The following is a 19,250-nucleotide window of genomic DNA, read 5'->3' on the forward strand; positions in this document are numbered from 1 at the left end:
ATTAGGGGTCTCTATTGCCCCAGCTGCCCAATGGATATAACACATACTTTGCCCACAAACTGGGATTGGAGAAGATGACACCCAGAACACTTCTACTGGAAGATCTAGGACAAACAAGTCATTCTTTCTTTCCTTTGTGAAAGTAGGGTCTGAGGAAGTGGAATTATAGACAATTAAAAACAATGTCTTTGGAGTAAAGAAAAAACAAACCCTAGGGCTTGAATCTGCCACTTAAGAACTATATGTTGGGGGTGACTTTACCTCTCTGAGCCTTACTTTTCTTATCCATAAGATGGCCATGACAAGTGGCCCCCGGGGGAGATTTGAGAATGAAATGAGCAACACTCATAAAGCACTTGGCACCATGTGTGGTATGCAAGAAAGCACTCATCAAATGATAGCCTAGACTTTTAAATTGTTATCAACAGGCAGCAGCCAGAGCCAGATAGGACCTCCTTTGCTTTCAGTAAAGTTTCTTTAATTGCTAAAATATAAGGTGTGAGTTCCAAGGGAAGTGGGTACAGGTGGGAGTGATGGGTTGGGAAAGCTATGTGGCTGGAGTCAGACAAAGTCTTATGGAGGCCTCTCCTACCTATCCGAGGGGGCAGCCACTCCCAGAAACCAGGGGGCTGGATCACCCGGGTCTGCCTCCAGGGTCTGGTCTCTGTCCAAGGTGCTGAAATGTATACCCGTGAATTACCCTGCTCACTACTTTCATTCAAGTTCACAAGCATATATTGAGCATCTACTGTATAAGGAGTAGAAGTAAAAAAGAATTTAGATTTATTTGTAACCCAAGTGGCTCGTAGCTCATAGTGTAGAAATTTAAACACACACAAATGCCTTAGGAGAAGTGAGGACAAAAGGTAAGGATTCATTTTGTGATTTCTTGGGTTTCAGTGACATCACCTCTTGTTTCACCTTTCTTCCTTCTCTTATGCAATCTTGGCATCCTTCAAAAACTGTGCCTTTCCTGGTCTGACCACAGCACATAAGTATTCCTCAAGGCAGCTCGCTCTTTACTGACTAATCTCACAGAGTCAAGAAGACTAGTGATCAGTTTCTGAGGGAAGGAAGGGTGGTAGGATATAGATAGAAAAAGGACAGGGTCTGGGGTCTCAGAGAAATGAGGAATCTGCCTAGACAGGGGTGAGTTCTTTGTCATACTTCTGCATGCCTTCGTCTGGGAGCAGCACTTCCACAGTGAAGCTGACCTTCTTGGCATGGACAAAGCTATAGGTGTTGTCAAAGCGCAGAACATCTGGGGGGACAGATGGACAGATGGGTAGTTAGACCTGGCTTCACATTCCCCATGTCCCTACCCCAGCCACAAGAAGGAGGACAGGCTCTGTTTCTACCTGCTATGTTAACTAAGCTGGGCCAAGTTCCCACCACTCCTTTTCCCTTTCCCATGGGAACTGTCACTCTTAAGCCATGTCTGTAAACAGGCACTGACCTCTCGGCGCATGCCCAGCCTGACTTCAGTTGCACCAGTTGGCAATGAGGACAATGGCCACTGCGTCCCATTATCTCCACACCTGGACACTTGCACAATAGGGTTGGTGGGGGTGGGAGGGCAGCTGGGAATGTCAAAGGCCTCCCAGCCCCCTTGGATAAAGTGAGGCCAGTGTATACCTTCTACTTCCTCATGACCATGCAAGAGGCAGAGGCTGTAACCTCTGCTTCACAGATGAGCAAACCAAGGGTCCAGATTGGTAAGCTTTCCCTGGGGTTGTGCAGCTACCATGAGACTGAGGCAGGACCCTGACATCACACTCAGTTGTGTGGCTCTGGATAAGTTGACTTACTTCTCAGAACCCCAGTTTCTGCCTGGGAAATGTCACACCTGCCTTATTGTCCCTTGCCTGTGTCCTGTGACCCAAGTACTCTCAGCCTTTTCAAGGCATGTGTGTCACTAGCTTTTGGTAGTAAAGACCTGAGAGTGTAGTCTGAATGATCAACTGTGTTAATGAATTACACTAACCTAGGCTTATGTTCCTGTTATGTACCATAACCTAGGTATGTTCCTGGGGTAGGGGAGTCATTGCCCCTCTGTTTCCTCCTCTAAACCATGGGACAGGTGGCTCCAGACTTCCAGAGCTGAGGCCCAGCCAGGGTAGACTTACAGACACCGGCTTCTGCACAGGTGAGGCTCCCATCCTCAGGCACCATGTGGGCATTGTAACGCTGGCTGGGGAGTACTTCTGTCATTTCCCCGGCTCGCTGCCGCTCCCCCATCTTGGTCTTCAGGAAGACCCCAAAACCAATGTCTGCACCATCAGAGGAGAACTGCCACCTGGGTGGCGGGATGGGGATAAGTCCTGCTCATTCTTGTGGGACCCTGAGGGTGTAAGACCAGCCAGAAATGGGTTGGTGTCCTGGCCCTTACCTGAGGACACAGCCTGGGAACAGAATTTCATATTCCACCTGGTGTGAAGAGCCACGATTGATCTGCACTGAGTGCTCATACTGAGTCTTCACTTGGTCCCGTACGTACATGGACTTGGGGATCTCCCCACCATAGTTGATCTGCAGACACAGGACAGAATGGGCTTGCTTCACTCTTTTGACCATTGCATTGCTTGTGATGTTGAATTCATGCTGTTTCTTCTTCCTGAGATGCTTTCACCATCTTCTGGGAGTATGCTGCACACCCTGTCCTCTCCCACTGCCCCCTTCCCACCACCTGCCACCAGAAAGCCTTCCCTGACCCTCCAGGGCCAAAACCTCCTCTGGAAACCTCCCTTTCCAGTTCATCCCTCAGAGTCAAATTTTCCTCATTTCTTGTTTGCCTGCACAGCTGCTGAGAGCCCAGTAATAGTGAGGCTGGGACTGTCTAGCTCAGTCCCTGTCTCACAGGGGTCTCTCATGTCTGTGGAGAATTTGTGGAACGAATGAGTGGGTGAGAAAGGAACTCAGCTCTACTTCTCTCACCTCTCCTGTCTGGGGTTCTTTGTACCTTAGTTAAACATTTGGGGTTCCCATCTGGGTCAGTCAGAGTCCCTCCAAACTGAGCAGGCAGTTCCTCAGGACTGATGAGTTTCAGCAAACCTTCCTTCCAGTTGCCTGTGGGTAGAGGGGTTAAAGCATGGAGGGGATTTGTCATCCCTCCACTCCCACTGGGGAGGGGCCCAAGTTTGGGGAAAACCCTACAGGGACTAGGCTACAAAGACCAATTCCCCAGTCTCTCAGGCCTTGGGCTGTAAGAAGTGTCATCCAGCATTGTGTTGCTATGGAAAAATGTTTCCTCTGAGCTGATGGGTTTGCACATTTTTGAGGGTCTTCCAGTCCTGAGTAGTGAAGATAAGAATCATCTAATTGTCTCAAGGAGACTTTAAAGACTTTGAAGTAAAAAAACCTTGTTGGCGGCCATACAGCATATAGATGGCATACTCAAGACAGACCTCTTCGTGGGGAATGGATAGCCCTGGGCCTTTGAATAGACATTCCCTTTCTGTGCTGCTTAATCACTAAAGCCATAATGCTCATTACTGTTCTTCATGCCCTGTGCAAAACTCTAAGCATTCTGGGTCTCATGACAATCCAGGCTATCTCCCCACTCACCCTCAACCCCACTGTGGCCATGGGATATTCCTTGCCTCCAGTGGGATAAAAGCAAAGACCATAATGCTTGGCACATGAGGGCCAAACACACAGGGCCCTGTGTGCCACCAGTAGGAGAGAGCCCCAGACTTGTACCTGGAGAGTGGCATTACCCACACTGCTGCAGGATTCGGGGGGCTACCTTGTGATCCACTTAGCTCCCTATCCCTGTGGAACTGGGCAGAGGCAGAGACTCAAGTATCAGGAAGAGAAAGAAAGCAAGGATTTGTAAGACTCTACCTTCCCAGATCCTTAGATCTCCTGATTTGATGATCTGACCATTCTGCTTGCAAGAAGTTGCTCCAAGTTGAAGGTCATTGGCTTGAGTTTAAGAACTATTTCTCTTCTTTCTTTCTTTTTCCTTATCATTTTTATTTTTTTAAGATTTTATTTATTTATTTGACAGAGAGAGAGAGATCACAAGTAGGCAGAGCAGCAGGCAGAGATAGAGGGGGAAGCAGGCTCCCCACTGAGCAGAGAGCCCGATGTGGGGCTCGAGGACCCCTGAGATCATGACCTGAGCTGAAGGCAGAGTCTTAACCCACTGAGCCACCAGGATCTCCTCCATATCATTTTTTAAAATAATGATTTTTTTCTACTTATAAAAGTAATACATGTTATTATAAAACTTCAGAAAACAGAAAAAATACAAAAAGTAAAAAAACCCAAACACTTGATTTCTTGCCATCCACAAATCAACATTTTGTTTCATTTTCTTCTAGTAATATATTTTTGTTTTTACAAGGAAGATGATACTATCCACTCCACTTTATAATCTTCTTTTAAAAACTTAATAACATTTCCCTTGGTATCAAATCATCTTTTATGGTTTTCTAGTAATTCATCAAATAGATGCATTATTATTCACTTATCCAGTCCCTTCTTTTTGACCCTTCCTTCCCTGAATCGCATCTCCTCTTCCTCCTCCTGCTCTTCTTCCTTATCCTACTCAGCCTGTATTGCCTTTAGAAGCACTGAGGTTATAAGCATTAAAAAGAAAACGAGGTCTATAGCCCAGAGGTTGACTATCAACCAAACTGAAACTAATAAGGAAAAGGTGTGAGGCCTCAGTCACCAAGGACATGGAATGCGGCAGAGATAACTGGATAGACTCTATAGTGTAAAACACATTTCACTTTACTTTTGAGAAGGAATGTCTGACTCCAGGTGGCACAGTGCTCAGGGAATAAAGCTAGAATTACTTACTTCCCAATACTATAATTTTTCTGCGTGTGTCTTCACTCAAGAAGGGCTTCATGAGGTTGTAGCCCACAGGGAACAGTTTGGTAGCTGGAGAGATACAAATATAATGGAGGAAAAAATTATTCCATTGTGACACTCTCTCCATAATAGTCATAGCCAATAATACGGAGGATTCATGAATTGGAAAATGTCCCGCACTTGCCAAACCATCCCCACAATTGGTCAGCCAGACAATAAGCAGCCAACTAACCAGCCACCCAGTCAATCATCCAATCAACCAAGCAAGAAAATGGCCCATCAATTTGTCTTCTAATCAGGCCACCAATCAGACTACCAATTAGTCAGCCAACCTACCAAATAGTCATACAACCAACTAACAAATCAGCCAACCAGAAAACCCATCAGCCTATTAAGCAACCAACTAACAACACAGACATTTGCCTTCTGCAGCCAGCCAACCATCCAAGTTTCAGCTAAATGACAAATCGGCCTGTTGACTAAACAATCTGTCAACTTGCTAATCACCTACCCAACTAACCAAAATGCTAGCTGGTCCCTCAGTCAACCAAGCCAACAACTATCCAACAAACCAACCAATCAACCAATCAATTAACTGACCAACTAACTCTCCAACCAACCACCAGTCATTCATCTAGAGAGCCAAACAACTGACCAATAAACTAGACAACCAACTAAACAAATAATCAACCAACCAACCAATTAACCAGCCAACCATCAAATATCCATTTGGGCAGAACAACTGAGGGAAAAAACCAGGATGAACATACACAAGACAACTAGAGACCTCCAGAAGGCAGCAGACAGGAAAGGCCAGACTTGGCTGCTCCAGCTTTCAGTGTCACAGGCAGTTTGGCAATGGAGAGATCAACATGGGTGGGAGAAATGAGAGAGGATTCCTGGAAGAGCTAGTATTGGAACTGCCTCTTCTTTCAGTAAGGCCAACCACAGAAATTACTATTTATGGAACACTAACTTTTTTCCAGGCATTCTGAGTGACTTGCATGCAGCCAAGCAACCAACCTGACTCACTACTACCCAGGGAAGAAGGCACTTTTATTGTTTCCAGGGTACAAATGAGGAAACTGAGGCACAAAAAAGTGAAGTCATTTGTCACACACCTTTCACAATGAGCATGAACTTCAGGGTCTCCGGGTAATTCTCTTCAAGGAGGCCAAAGAACTGTGAACCAAGAAAGACCTCATCAGAGCCCACATCTCATCTTCTCCTACCCCCATTGCCTTTGCAATCTCCCTTCTGGAGTGTCCAAAGGACTAAGGAGGGTTACCTTTATTTCCATCACCTCCACTGGCCTCCGGAGGAGAGTTTCTCACTTCAGACTTTTACAACCACACTCTAATAATAATCATTTTCAGAGTAAATCTTATAGTAATATTAGTATAGCAATAATAATAACTATTGTTTATTAAATGTTCACAATTTTCCAAGCACTGTGTACACATTTTATATATCAACCCACTGGAATATCCCTACATCCCTTTGAAATGCAGAATACCGGTATCCCATTTTGTAGGCAAGGAAAATGAAGCATGGAGGCATGAAGTGACTTGCTGGAGTCACAGAGCTTGGGATGACAGAGCTGGGAAGATTTGGCAGCGGGTGGCCTCTAGGGTCTCAGTACAGTGTTGACTCTGAGGTCTGTCTTTTGGGAAACACATTAAGGCCATTTGGGTCCTGTGTTGCAGTGCCAGAGCCCAGAAAGTCCACCACCTTTTACCAAATCCTGACTCTGAGTGAACAACAAGGTCACAGAAGACCAAGCTCATCATTAAGGAAAGCAGGAGTCACCCATGGGGCCTTCTCCTCACCTCTTGGTACACTTCCACCAGAGGTTTCCAGAAGTGCTTCAGTCCCAGGCCCTCACAGTCAAATATCATCACAATGGTCTCAATCTTCTTCCCCAGCTGCAAGGACGAAAGCGAAGACTAGTCCCAAGGTTCAGGGTACAGGCTCGGAACTTGGGACATGGTGACCCTAGCATTTGACCCGTCAGTGATTCTACCAGTCCCCTACGCCGTCCTCAGAGGAACAAGTGGACAAAACTGAATGCATTTACCCACACATCCACCTCCCCATCCATCTGTCTATCTAACTATCCATCCATCCATCATGCATAATCCATTTATCATCTGTCCATCCATCCGTTTGTCCATCCATCATTAATTAACCCACCCATCCATCCATTCATACTACAATTCAATCATCCATTCATCCCTCAGTTTGTCCAATTGATACTTACTTTTTTAAAGATTTTATTTATTTATTTGAAAGAGAGACAGAGATCACAAGTAGGCAGAGAGGCAGGCAGAGAGAGAGGGGAAAGCAGGCCCTCCACGGAACAGAGAGCCCGATGCAGGACTCGATCCCAGGACCCTGAGATGATGACCTGAACCGAAGGCAGAGACTGAACCCACTGAGCCACCCAGGCACCCCCCCATTGATATTCATTAAACACCTGTTTTGTGCCAGACTTGGAGAGTATAACCTATAATACACTTGTGCTCAAAGGCTTCACATTCTGCTTGGAGAGATTGACATGCAGCTATGTCACTATAAGTCCCAAGGTAAGTGCGGCAAGTAAACAGCACAGGAGCTGCGGGGACACATGTTAACCCAGATAGGGACCTCAGAGAAGGTGACGTCTAAGTTTGGGACCTGAACGATAGAAGGGAGAGAGCCAAGGGAAGTGTGGGAGGTAGCGATGCGCTGGGGGATAGAGTTATCTGAACAGAAGGAACAGCAGACTCAGAAGGAATAAAAGTAACTAGTATTGTTGAGAAATATACATGAGGGTCTGTGTGCTGGGCCATACATTTACCTTATCTCATTTAATCTTAGCAACCATTATTTATTATTATTATTATTGTTTTGTAGGTGAGAAACAAGCTTAGAGAGGAGACATGACTCTCCAAGACCACACAGCTAGGAAGCAGCAGAGCTGCCGAGATGGTTTGACCCCAGAGTCCTCTGACTGTGACAGCAGAGAGCACAGTGTGATCTTGGGACTATGTTCCCTGGGACCCTCACCTGCACCCAGCTGCCCGCCCCACTCAGCTTGGGCCTTACCCGCTCTGTCTGCAGGTCACACTCATGCAGAATGCGCTCGCAGTCCCTCATCTTGGTCTTAAGCAGGTCTTGCTTGGTGACTGAGAAGAGCAGGCCCTTTGGGTCAAGCGGCCCAATGATGTCGTACCACACCGGGCAGCCGTCCCGGTCATAGCCACACAGGCCACCAGGCATGTACTTCTGGATCACCTGGGCATGGAAAGATACACAGAACTTGGCATTATGCACTTCTCCAGCGACCCCCATACTAGGCTGACCTGGATGACCCAAGCCTGCACACAGCATGGTACAAGCACTGTCCCTTCCCTGAAGGGTGGCACTATTGTCCAGGTGAGAAAAATAAGGGACCCGGGGGTGGGGGATGCCTTGCTTGTAGAGAGTACATGGGAAAGTCAGGCGTCAGCTGGGTCTCGCTGAAGGCCTCTTGGCTCCTAAATTCTGTTCCCCAACATCTCCCACTTTCCTTTTCATTGAGAAAAGTTGGGCTTAGTGATGGAAAACATAGATTCTGAAGGTCAATATATTTGGTCCAAATAGAGACACTACTGCGTCCTTGCTGTGCATCCTTGAAAAAGTGACAGTCCCTTCTCGAGTCCCATTCTACTTCTCTTCTGTAAAATGGTTTGGATAATCCCTCCCTTAGGGAAAGTCCCCAAGATCATATTGGTGAAGCACAGTGCCTGGCCCAGAACTCACGCTCTACAAATGAAACTATGCCCATTGCTTTACTAAGAGTGCCAGTGGTGGGACTGTTCTCTCCAGCAACTTGGTGGGCTAAATTTCTTTCCTGCACAGACAGGATGCTTTGATCAAGGCCCTGGGTTGAGGGCTCAGAGGCACAAGCTATCTGTGGTGGTGAAGAGCCAGTTTCATGTGAATTCAAATCCCAGCTCAATGGTGGGGCTGTGGGACTTTGGGTAGCATACCTAACCTTTGCTGGACCTCAGTCCCCTCATCTGTAAAACGGGGACAGTTGTACCCACTTCACTGAGTTGTGATAACTAAGTAAATTCATGCAGTTAAAGTTTTAACTCAGGCCAGGACCTCATAAGCACCCAGGAAATGTTCGTATTTATTAGAGGAGAGGTGCTTGGAGGCCTGCAGGCAGTTCCACGGGCCTCTCAGGCTTGCAGCCCTTCACTCGTGTTCTCCAGTGACCCAGAGGCTGCTTGAATGTTATGCTTGTAAAAGACTGGGGTGTTGGGGGAGAGCTTGGCTCACCTCTGGGGGCTGCCAATCAAGGATGTGGTCAATATCCATGGACTTCCGGAACTCCATATACTGAAAGGGAGAGGAGAGGTAAGGCCCTGTTGGGCTCCCAGCACCTCCAGGGAGGGGGTGGAGATGGGACCTGGAGGTGTGGATTGCGCCCCACAAAACACTTCCCAAATCTCCGTGGTTAGACAGGTCTCACCTTGCGGAGCATGGCCTCTGATTTCTGCAGGTCGAAATTCCGAGCTGTGTGAAGATGGAAGGAAGGTGTGAGGCAGGAGAGAGGCTGCCTTGTAGTCACTTTGTCCTGGTCCTGGACTGTGAGGAGCTATGCATGGCACTAGGGGCCCGGGTAGGACCTTCCTTCCCGGCACCCTCCCCTCTCCTGGATCTGAGCATGTGAAGCAAGACAGTGTGATTGGATCCTGAGAGCCATGAGTTTTTCTGGAGCAGTTGGGACCAGGCCCCTCTCTCTGCCCCATACCCTTGTCTCCGCCACCTCTGCCCTCACCTCGGAGCCAGCGCAGAAGGAAATAGTCATCAGGATTGGGCAGGGCGGGCAACACGTCCTGCACATTTTCTCGGAACTGGGAAGAGAGATGCTGGTTAAAGTGGCTTTTGCACTGAACATTGGCCCCCAGACTCAATCATTGTTTTCATCATCACTTCTCTTCCACACACAGTCTGGCCCATGACGATGGAAGGATGGGTGGACAGACAGGATGAGAGACAGGTGTATGGGTAGATGGGCAGATGAATGGAAGGAAGGAGAGATCCTGAGTAAATGGATAGAAAGAAGGATGGATGGATGAATGCTTGGATGGTTGAGTGGGTGGGTGGATGGAAAAAGAATGAAAGAGAAATCAGTGGATGGAAGGAGGAAGAGATGGGGGAATAGAGGAAAGAGAGATTGGTGGGTGAAGAGACAGAAGGAGGGATGGATGAATGGTTGGGTGGGTGGGGTGGGAGGATGGAAGAAAGAAAGGATAAATGAGTAAGTGTGTGGGTGGTTGGAGTATGAGTGCATTCATAGTTCTTTCAGTGTATTAGCCTGCCGAGGCTTCTGCCTTCTTTCATCCCATCTTCTACAAAAGCGTGGTTAGTGATTGCTTGTTCTCCTCCCCATTGGCTGTGGGGCTGACCACTCACCCTGCTCTATCCCTCTCACCGTTACAGACAGGTCATCTTTCAGGGTCCCGGGGAAGAAGGGGGAACAGAGTCAGAGGGCAAACCATTAGCATTCTCGGGTTCCACCGAAGGGGCCTGGGAGGAATGGCTGGGGTGGGGTCAACTGTCGGTAAAGCTCTCTGGTACTGTCTCCCACAAAAGAAGTCAAGTTTGATCTGGCACACACACTATTACTGCTTGGATGTGGTACTTTTCCCTCAACCTCTGCCCTGGACAGAGCTGATATGAGTGGCTGCTGTGGAACATGACCCTGGGTAAGGTGACAGTAAAGAGAAAATGTCAAAAACACACTAAGCCAACAGAGTGGGCCAGGGTTCCGGCCACCCCCTCCCCCTCTCCTCCGCCCTTTTCTTCTGGGCCTCAAGGAAAGGGACTCTCACCTTGGCCAGGGTCTCTGCCTGCTTGGGGCTCAGGTCTCCGACTCGGCCACTCATGGTGTCTGGGTGAGGCTGGAGGAATGGGGGTCACTCCAGGCAGAAGCCGAGCCTCGTCTGTGGCCCTACCCAGCTGGGGCCTTTTGCCCCCACTTCTGGGTGTGGCTCCAGGCACCTCCTCCTTGGCCGACTGTTGGATTGCATGTTACATAACTGGGATTAAATGAGGTCCCGTGCTTGGCTCTGGGACAGGTCTGGGGGGGGGGGGCAGGTGGGCACAGGAGAGCATGCCAGAGGGCTTTGGAGCCCAGGCTGAGTGCCTTTCAAATCCCCACCCATGCTCCCAGGTCTCCAGAGAAAGGGGGAATTTCAGGAGGAATGAAGACTGCCCCCTGCAGGCACCCTTTCTCTCCCATCATCAATCTCCCATCTCCTTAATGAAGAGACCCCACACATAGCGTTCTGCAAAGGGCACCCCTAAACCCAGCTCTGACTGGTAAGACTCAGGGACTTGTTCAAGCTAGCAGAGTTCATTTAGTTTGTTGGGGTGGGAAACTCATAGTCTTTTGCACCAAGTGTCCATGTTCAAGAAGAGACAGGCTGTGTCCTTGCTGAAGGTCTTTTTTTTCTACTGGGCTGACACTACCTTTCCTGATGTCTTTCAAGTCCTATCATGTGATGCTGACCCTGCACCTTCAGTATGGCGAAGGGCTGAGCACCCCCACCTTGTTGCCTGATTCTCATCGCTGAGATCATGAGGACATGAGGGTCTTTGTCTGGGATCCCACATTCCCTGGGCCCTAAGGAAGACCTGGTGTGCATCCTTGGTGTGGATGTGCATCCAAGGCATAAGGATGGCCTTGGGGGTATTGAGAGTGTTTCTTGTTTTTTTTTATTTTTTTAATGTTTCTTGGGTTTTTAAACACCCCATCAGTGAGGGGTGTCCACCAAGTATACAAGGTGATGAAGGAAGCCCAAATTTCCCTGTCCTTTCATTTCTGTCATGCTGCCTGATATCCCACCAGGGATACAAGGCATGGCCCTGCTCCCCATTCCCCTATGAGACCTCCCTTTCAAGAGGACATCTCTGAGAGTCACTTGCTTCATTTATGGAATTGGACTACCAGTGCTTGCCCTGTCCTTGTGCAGTTGGAGGGAAGATCTAAGGAGACATATAGACTGTCAAGGGTCATCACATCTAAGGGATTATTCTTGTCCAGCTGTCAGAAACTCCAGTAGAGCAGAGGCCACGTTGTCAACGACTATCTAAGAAAAGGAACCAGGGCCACATCTGCTTGAGAGCACACCACACCTGTGTGGCCATATCTTCACGACTTGATGGGGTCTGTGGGGACTGAAACAACCCCACTGAAACAACCCTGGGCACTCTGCCCAGGGCTCTCCCAGGTTCCCTGTCTGCGGACATCCTATGTCCCCATCCCTGGGCTATCTTGGGACTTCTTTTTTTTTTTAATTTTTTTTTTTAGATTTTATTTATTTATTTGAGAGAGAGAGTGAGAGAGAGCATGAGAGGGGAGAAGGTCAGAGGGAGAAGCAGACTCCCCATGGAGCTGGGAGCCCGATGTGGGACTCGATCCTGAGACTCTCAGATCATGCCGGAGCTCAAGGCAGTTGCTCAACCGACTGAGCCACCCAGGCGCCCTATTTTGGGACCTCTTGGGCTAGCTGACTTTGGTTAGTGCTGGATATCTTCCTTGCTCTGGGCCCCTGATAGAATCTGGCCCACAAGGAGAAGGGGGGCATTGTTAGCCATCTCCCTCCATCTGAGGCACCTGCCAGGCATATTCAGAAGCAATTAGGTAACTCCACACCTCAACCCCACCCCACTTTACATTCCATCCTCTTTCTGCAAAGCCCCAAGCTGCTGTCCACACCTCCTTCTGGCCAGGCTGGGAGCAGGTAGAGATTAGGTTCCTCCCCTGCCCTCTCATTAGCCTCTAATCCTTCCTATTTCCCACCAGTCTCCTTTCTCTCCCTCATCCCTTCCATGTGAGGTGCCCCAGTTATTTCTAGGGACATCAGGGGCTGGGCAGGGAGAACCAGAAGGGAACACCTGTTGTGCACACAGCATCATCATTTATAACATTGGCCAACAGAACTTTCTGCAAAGATGGAAATGTCTTGTATCTGGGCTGTCCTATTCAACATATTTGCTAGCCATTAGTCACATAGGAAAATGGTTAATGAGACTGAGGAATTCAAGTGTGAATTGAATTAAATTCAATTTTGATTAATTTTACTTTAAATCACCCCATGTAGGTTGTGGCTACCATATTGGACAGTGTAGGTTTATTATACTTATTGAAGGCTTATTCCACACCAAGCCCCATCCTTGAAGGCTTATTACACGCCAAGCCCCATCCTAAGTACATTGCCTCATTTAAACCTCAGAACACCCCTAGGGGTAGGCACCATTGTTAAGCCCATTTTATAGACAAGCAAACTGAGGTATAGGGAAGTTAATTAAACTTAGCCAGAGTTGAGCCCAGGCAATTAAGCACTCTGCTGTTGCACTATTAGATGATCCCACAGTCTCAGCTCCAGGAGCTTCCATCCTTATCAGAGGGAGGACCCAGGCACAGAAGTCACCCCAATGGGATGCAGGTAGCATTTGAGCCAGACTTTCAAGAAAAGAAGGATGGAGATTGGAGTAGAGGAAAGGGCATCCCAGGTGGAAGGAAAGTGCATGAGCAAAGGCGTGGAGGTGGGAAGCTGAAGAGCATGTGGAGGGGAATGCAGGGGATATTGCAGTAAACCGGATGGGTTAGGTCTCTGTCTGCATGGAGCCCACAGTCTCCCATTTGTGGAGCATTTCCTCTCTGCTTAGAGCATGACATCATTATCGGACCATTTGGAAACAGGTAGGGGTATTCCCATTTTGCAAAGAAATGGAAGATCAGAGAGAGAGAGTAAGAAAATTTTCTGAGGTCACACAGCCAGGAAATGGGGAGTCAAGATTCGAACCCAAGCCTGTCTGATTCTGGAACCTGCACCAGAACCACTCCCCAGCCCTGCCTTCCCTCAGAAGGCTTAACGTTGTGCCTGGAACATACTGAGTACTCAATAAATGGTCTATATCATCATCATCGTGTGTTGGGAAGCCTGGGTCCACACCCCTTGGGCTGTGGAGTGTCTTGAGGCCAGCAGAATTAATTTCCCTCCTTTGAAACAAAGGCCCTGGCAAAGGAGAGCCCCCAACCCCCACCCACACTGCATGCATGTCTTCTCCCAGTAAATCCCCAGATTGTGTTTAGCTCCTAGTTTGTCAGACTCTCAGTGGACCATGGCAACAACCACAGAAGCAAACAACGGCAGGGGGGCAGATGGGGCCACCCACGGCACACCCTGGAACCCCTCCTTCTAGGTGGTTACTAGGAAATGTGAAAAGGCTGCTACTCAGGCCCTTTGGGCCCCAGCGGGTTCACATTCCTGTCCACCCTCCCCTAGATGGATCATGCCAGAACTAGTTGGGCCAGTACAAAGGGGGCCCAAGAGAAGCCTTACTACAGGTGAGCAGGCTGAGAGTTGTTGGATAGAGGCAAGTGGGGAGGGTTCAGAGGGCTGTAAGGTGAGGTGGGGATGGCGTGAAAATAGGAGATGGAAGGGAATTTGGGGGTGCCCCGCCAGAGTTGTGATGATGCTCTGGGTAGCACCCTGAGACAATCTACTTTCCATTTTTACTCTTGGGCAGTTTTGTCTTCTCCTTAAATTAAAAAAATTTTAAGTGTTGTAATTCATGTGTCATAAATTCACCACCCTTAAAGCGTATAATTCAGTGATTCTTTTTAGTATGTTCACAAAGTTGTGCAACTATCATCACTACCTAATTATAGATCATTTCATCACCCCCCCGAAAACCAACCCCTGTGTACCCATTAGCAGCCCTTCCCCATTTCCTGCTCCCCTACTCCAGCCTCCGGCAGTTGCTTATCTACTTTCTATCTCTATAGATTTCCCTGCTCTGGATATTTCACATGAAGAGAATCATCTAGTCTTTGCCGACTGCCTTCTTCCCATGTTGTAGTTGAGTTGTCCCAGCAGTGTTTGGTTTGGTTTTGGTTTTTTTAGATTTTATTTATTTATTTATTTGACAGAGAGAGAGAGAGAGAGAGATCATAAGTAAGCAGAGAGGCAGGCAGAGGGGAAAGGGGAAGCAAGCTCCCTGCCGAGCAGAGAGCCCAATGTGGGGCTCGATCCCAGGACCCCGAGATCATGACCCAAGCCGAAGGCAGAGGCTTAACCCACTGAGCCACCCAGGCAACCACCCCCAGCAGTATTTGTTGAAGAGATTGTTCTTTTCCCATTGAACAGTCTTTGCACACGTGTCAAAAGTCACTTGACCGCAGATGAGTGGATTTTTGAACTCTCTGTTCTTTGCCACTGATCTGTATGTCTATCCTTATGCCTGTACCGCATTGTTTTGATGACTGCGGCTTTATATTAAATTTTGAAATCAGGAAATGCAAGTCCTCCCTAACTTCATTCTACTTTTCCAAGATTGTTTGGGTTATTCTGAGTCCCTTGCATTTCCACAGGAACTTTGGGGTCGGCTTGTTCATTTTTGCAAAAGAGGCAGTTGGGATTTGGATAGGGATTGCCCAGAATCAGTAGATCACTTTAGGGAATATTGCCATCTTAACAGCATTAAGTGTAGGTGTCTTTTCACCTACACTTGGTAGTCTCTAATTTCCTTCAACAGTATTTTGTGGTTGTCAGTGTATCAATCTTTCACTTCTTTAGTTAAAGTCATACGTGAGTACTTTACTGTTGGGTGCTGATGTAAATGAAATTATTTTCTTAATTTTGTTTTTTGAATGTTCCCTGTTAATGTGTAGAAATGCGACTGATTTTTTAAAAAATATTTTATTTATTTGAGACAGAGAGGAAGTACAAGCAGTAGGGAGCAGCAGAAGGAGAGGGAGAGGCACTCTCTCCACTGATCAGGGAGACTGACACGGCGTTCAGTTCCAGGACCCCGAGATAATGACCTGAGCTGAAGGCGGGAGGGGGGGCATATGGGGCACCCACACCACACCCTGGAACCCCTGGTTAGAAGCCAGTAACCAAAAATAAATAAATAAATAAATAAAAGAAGCTAGTAACCACTCACTGCCTGGCACATGGTAAATGATCAATAGTGTTGGCTTTTATTTTATTTTTTTTACGTTTCTTTACTCTGTACCCAATGTGGGCCTCGAACTCATGACCCCGAGATCAAGAGTCACATGCCAGTGAACTGAGCCAGCAAGTGTTGACTTTTATTATTATTATTACTATTACTATTATTGTTATTTTGTGTTGGCTTTTATAATTATTGTCAGGCCTACCATCATCTCCAGGATGGGGACACAGCTGGGTGGGCCCATCTTCTCCGGTTCCCTCTCCTCTGTTCTGTGGCTGTCTGACCCTCTACTTCGGTCTCTCCCTGGTGCTGAGTCATGCTGTTAGTCTCTGCTTTTTGGCAGTGCTCCTGGTATGACCCAAGCTTGGGGGGGATGGGTGAGGGAGACATGTCACTCTGGAGTCAGACATCCTGAATCCCAGTCTTGACACCATCACTGAGCAAACTACCATGTCTCTGAGCCTCACTTTCCTCCCCTGTATAACCAGGATGACTATATTTATTTGACAAGCCCGCCATGAAGATCAGACAAGATAGCACAAGGGCAGCAGGCCTGCATAGACACTCAGTAAATGGTATCTATTTTTTTTTTTTTTTTTTTTTTGGCAAGGCTTTATTGAACATCTGGGGAGTGTAGCCTGGCCTGGTTGCTGGTGGGGAATGAGACAGACACGAGATAGATGATGACTCTCATGATAAACACTGGCCCCCTTGCAACAAGAGCATGGAGACGAGACTCTGACTCTGCTAGGGAAAGAGGGCTCTGGGAGCCTCGAGGGTGCACAGAGCAAGACTGGGAAGTCCCAGAATGAGGGCACAGCATGAATAAAAGCAGGGAGGCAGGAAGGACTGATGAATTGGTGAGTTCACTGGGTTGGGTGAAGCTGCAATGCAGGTGTCATAGGCAGGTCACAGAGGGCCTTATAAGCCACCAGTGAAAACTGAAATTTCCCGGGAGAAAATGAGGAGCCAGGGAAGGGCTCCCACAGGAAGTGATGATCAGATTTCATTTCAGAAAGGCTTTTTCTGGCTGCCCCGTGGAGCCTCCTGGGAGGCGGTAGGAACGGGCACAGGGAGACTGACTCATGAACACCTTTCTAATAATCCAAGCAAGAGATGACGGTTTGTGGCAGCCAAGGGATGGAGGATGGAGTCCACAGGGATCTAGAGAGAAAACCAGCAAGGGGCAGAACCAGGATCTGAACCCAGGTGGGACCACCTCTTTCAGCTGCTCTGCATGGGCCCACAGGGAGCCTGGGCCCAGTGAACTTCACCTCAAGCCGCCTGCAAATCCACCCTTCACCAGTCAGATTCCGGAGGGGTCCTGTTCACATTTCTGGGGCAGGGAGAGAGACGTACTACCAACACCGCCCCCTGGTGGCTGAGAGCTGAAGTCGCAGACAGCAGAGCGCCACCCCTCCCAAGCCTATGGCGGGACTCCCTAAAGTCACCAAGCCTGAAGCCTGTCCACCCAATGTGCTCATTTAGCACCTGGGCTGTCTGGATAGATGAACCCTTCTTCACATCCTACCTTCCCCCCCTTTATGTTGGGTGTCCTGACAGGTCACTTCCTGCCCCAGGCCTCACCCTCCTTGGTAAAGAGGTGGTGATGCTTCCTGCATCAGCTTGGTCCTGGTCCATGGAGAAGAGCCTGGCCCAGTGTCCCATCCCACAGAGAGGCGGCTTCCTCAGACCCAGGCCAGCACCCCTCTCTGGCCCAGGCATGCCCTCTCTGGCAGGGGCCCACCTGCCCACACTGACTTTGTCCTCTGAAAGGCAGGGCAGGGGCACTGCTGGCAGGTAACCTGGGTGCTGGCTCCACCCCTGCCATTAGACACTGAGCCTTTGGCCACCGCACTCCCTCTGAGTTCTAGCATCCTCGCTAGAACCCCCGTCTGTTTCGGGGTTTCACGGAAGGGGTCATACTGTGGCCTGACAAGCCCTGGAGTGCCGAAGGCTTGCTCCAGTGATTGTGAAGCTGTGATTGCCCCACACGGGGGTCCCTTCTGGCCTGGGCTCTTGGAAGGTGAGTTGAACTGACTTAGAGATTTGAGGGGCAGGAGAGCCTTCCCAACTGCCCTCAAAAAACCCTATACATAACACCTGCCCCCTCCCCAGCTTATTTCCCTGCTTCCCCTGGAATATTGTTAGGATTCCAGTTAGGAGATCAGCCCTGGAAAGGCAGGCCCTGCCTCCATACCTCTGGACAGGGAAGGCCTGGCTATTTCCAACCACTTCATTTTGAGCAAGAGCTTTGATCCATGGCTTCCTGCCAAGCTTTTGCCACTCATTCTTGACAAACAACAAATCTCTGTTTTGTAACCTCCATTATGAAATAGTCTTATTAACTAATGTACCTAATGTGTACACAGTCATTCACAAAGAAACAGCAAATATCGGTGACCCATTTCCAGCGTCACACAAGGGCCCTTCTGGCTTTCCTCTAGCTTCAAACACTCCACAGCTGTTCTCACTCCATTCCTCTGTCTGGAAGGCTCGCCCACACCTTCAGCTCTCCCACACCTTCATCTCTCCCTTCAAGGGTCCCTGCCTTTGGCAAAGCACTTCTGATACCCCATCAGGTTTTTGTTGTTGTTGTTGTTTGTTTGTTTTGCTGGATACTCCCCCAGAATTTGGCTCCTGCCCCAAGCCGCCCACTTGATAATGGCCATGAGAATCACTTCAGTCTCCCTTGGTGCAGGTAAGCTTTCTGCCAGCAGACTGGGGTAAGCCCAGCACCCCGTGTGCCCAGGGCCTGCAGGGCCTGGTGCTGGGCACTCAATAAACATTGATGAGTGACTGGAAGGAAGAAACAAACCTCAGGGGAGCCAGTCCCTCTCTGGGCTACTCCTTTCCCTCCCCCCCCTTTTTTTTTGGGTAAAGAAGTGATGGTGTCGAGTGAGGGATGGAGTTGTTGAGGATAAGCTCCCTGTCCACCTTGCTGGACAGGACATCCTGTCCTCACTTCCCAAGACAACCACTGTACTCACAGCTTCACATGAAGTACACTCTACCAGCTCTGAGATTCAAGGTCACCGGTGCCTGCACCCGACCCCTGAACCCTCTGTTCCTTGCCACTCCCCAGGCAGCCCATATTTGTGTAAATTAAACCTTTGTACACGGCCCAATCTGCTACTTGCAAGGAAACCAGAGAAGGCTGTGCAAACACATTGTGGGAAACTTGCTGTGGGTGGTTGGAAAAGCAAGGATCAGGTTCAAATCCATGAACCTCTTGTTTTTTGGCTGGGGTTGTGAGGCTGAAATGAGGCACTGTGAGCTCCCTCATCATGACATGGGGTGGCCCCAGGGAAACCTGAGCTGGACCCTTACAACCCCAGCCAGCCACGCCCTTTCTAGCTAGTGCTGCGTGAAGATGGCTCTGAAATACCCAAGTGCCTCTGGGTCCACGGAGGGTGGCCACA

The 19,250-nt window shown here is 48.7% G+C and overlaps 1 protein-coding gene across 1 annotated transcript; it reads right to left on the reverse strand.

Annotated features, from left to right (window-relative positions):
• Positions 1–225: 225 nt before the first annotated feature.
• SEC14L3 (SEC14 like lipid binding 3) lies at positions 226–10,823 on the reverse strand. The gene is made up of 12 exons (XM_046024288.1): positions 10,692–10,823; positions 9,635–9,710; positions 9,326–9,369; positions 9,133–9,192; positions 7,912–8,100; positions 6,654–6,749; positions 5,946–6,006; positions 4,810–4,893; positions 2,960–3,066; positions 2,390–2,529; positions 2,127–2,296; positions 226–1,261 (listed from the first exon to the last, which is right to left on the reverse strand). Exons 1-12 carry the CDS (start codon positions 10,743–10,745, stop codon positions 1,140–1,142), a joined length of 1,203 nt encoding a protein of 400 aa, XP_045880244.1. The 5' UTR covers positions 10,746–10,823; the 3' UTR covers positions 226–1,139.
• Positions 10,824–19,250: the final 8,427 nt, after the last annotated feature.

This window comes from Meles meles, chromosome 12 (genome assembly GCF_922984935.1).
Source record: "Meles meles chromosome 12, mMelMel3.1 paternal haplotype, whole genome shotgun sequence".
NCBI lineage: Eukaryota > Metazoa > Chordata > Mammalia > Carnivora > Mustelidae > Meles > Meles meles.

Bases quoted from the DNA above. Each gene is read 5' to 3' on its own strand.
- SEC14L3 (XM_046024288.1), bottom strand. From the start codon at position 10,745: ATGAGTGGCCGAGTCGGAGACCTGAGCCCCAAGCAGGCAGAGACCCTG. The intron at 8,101-9,132 runs GTGAGCCAAGCT...TTCCATGCCCAG, and splicing joins TTGATTGGCAGCCCCCAGAG to GTGATCCAGAAGTACATGCC. The intron at 2,530-2,959 runs GTACAAAGAACC...CTGTGTCTGCAG, and splicing joins ACCCCAAATGTTTAACTAAG to ATCAACTATGGTGGGGAGAT.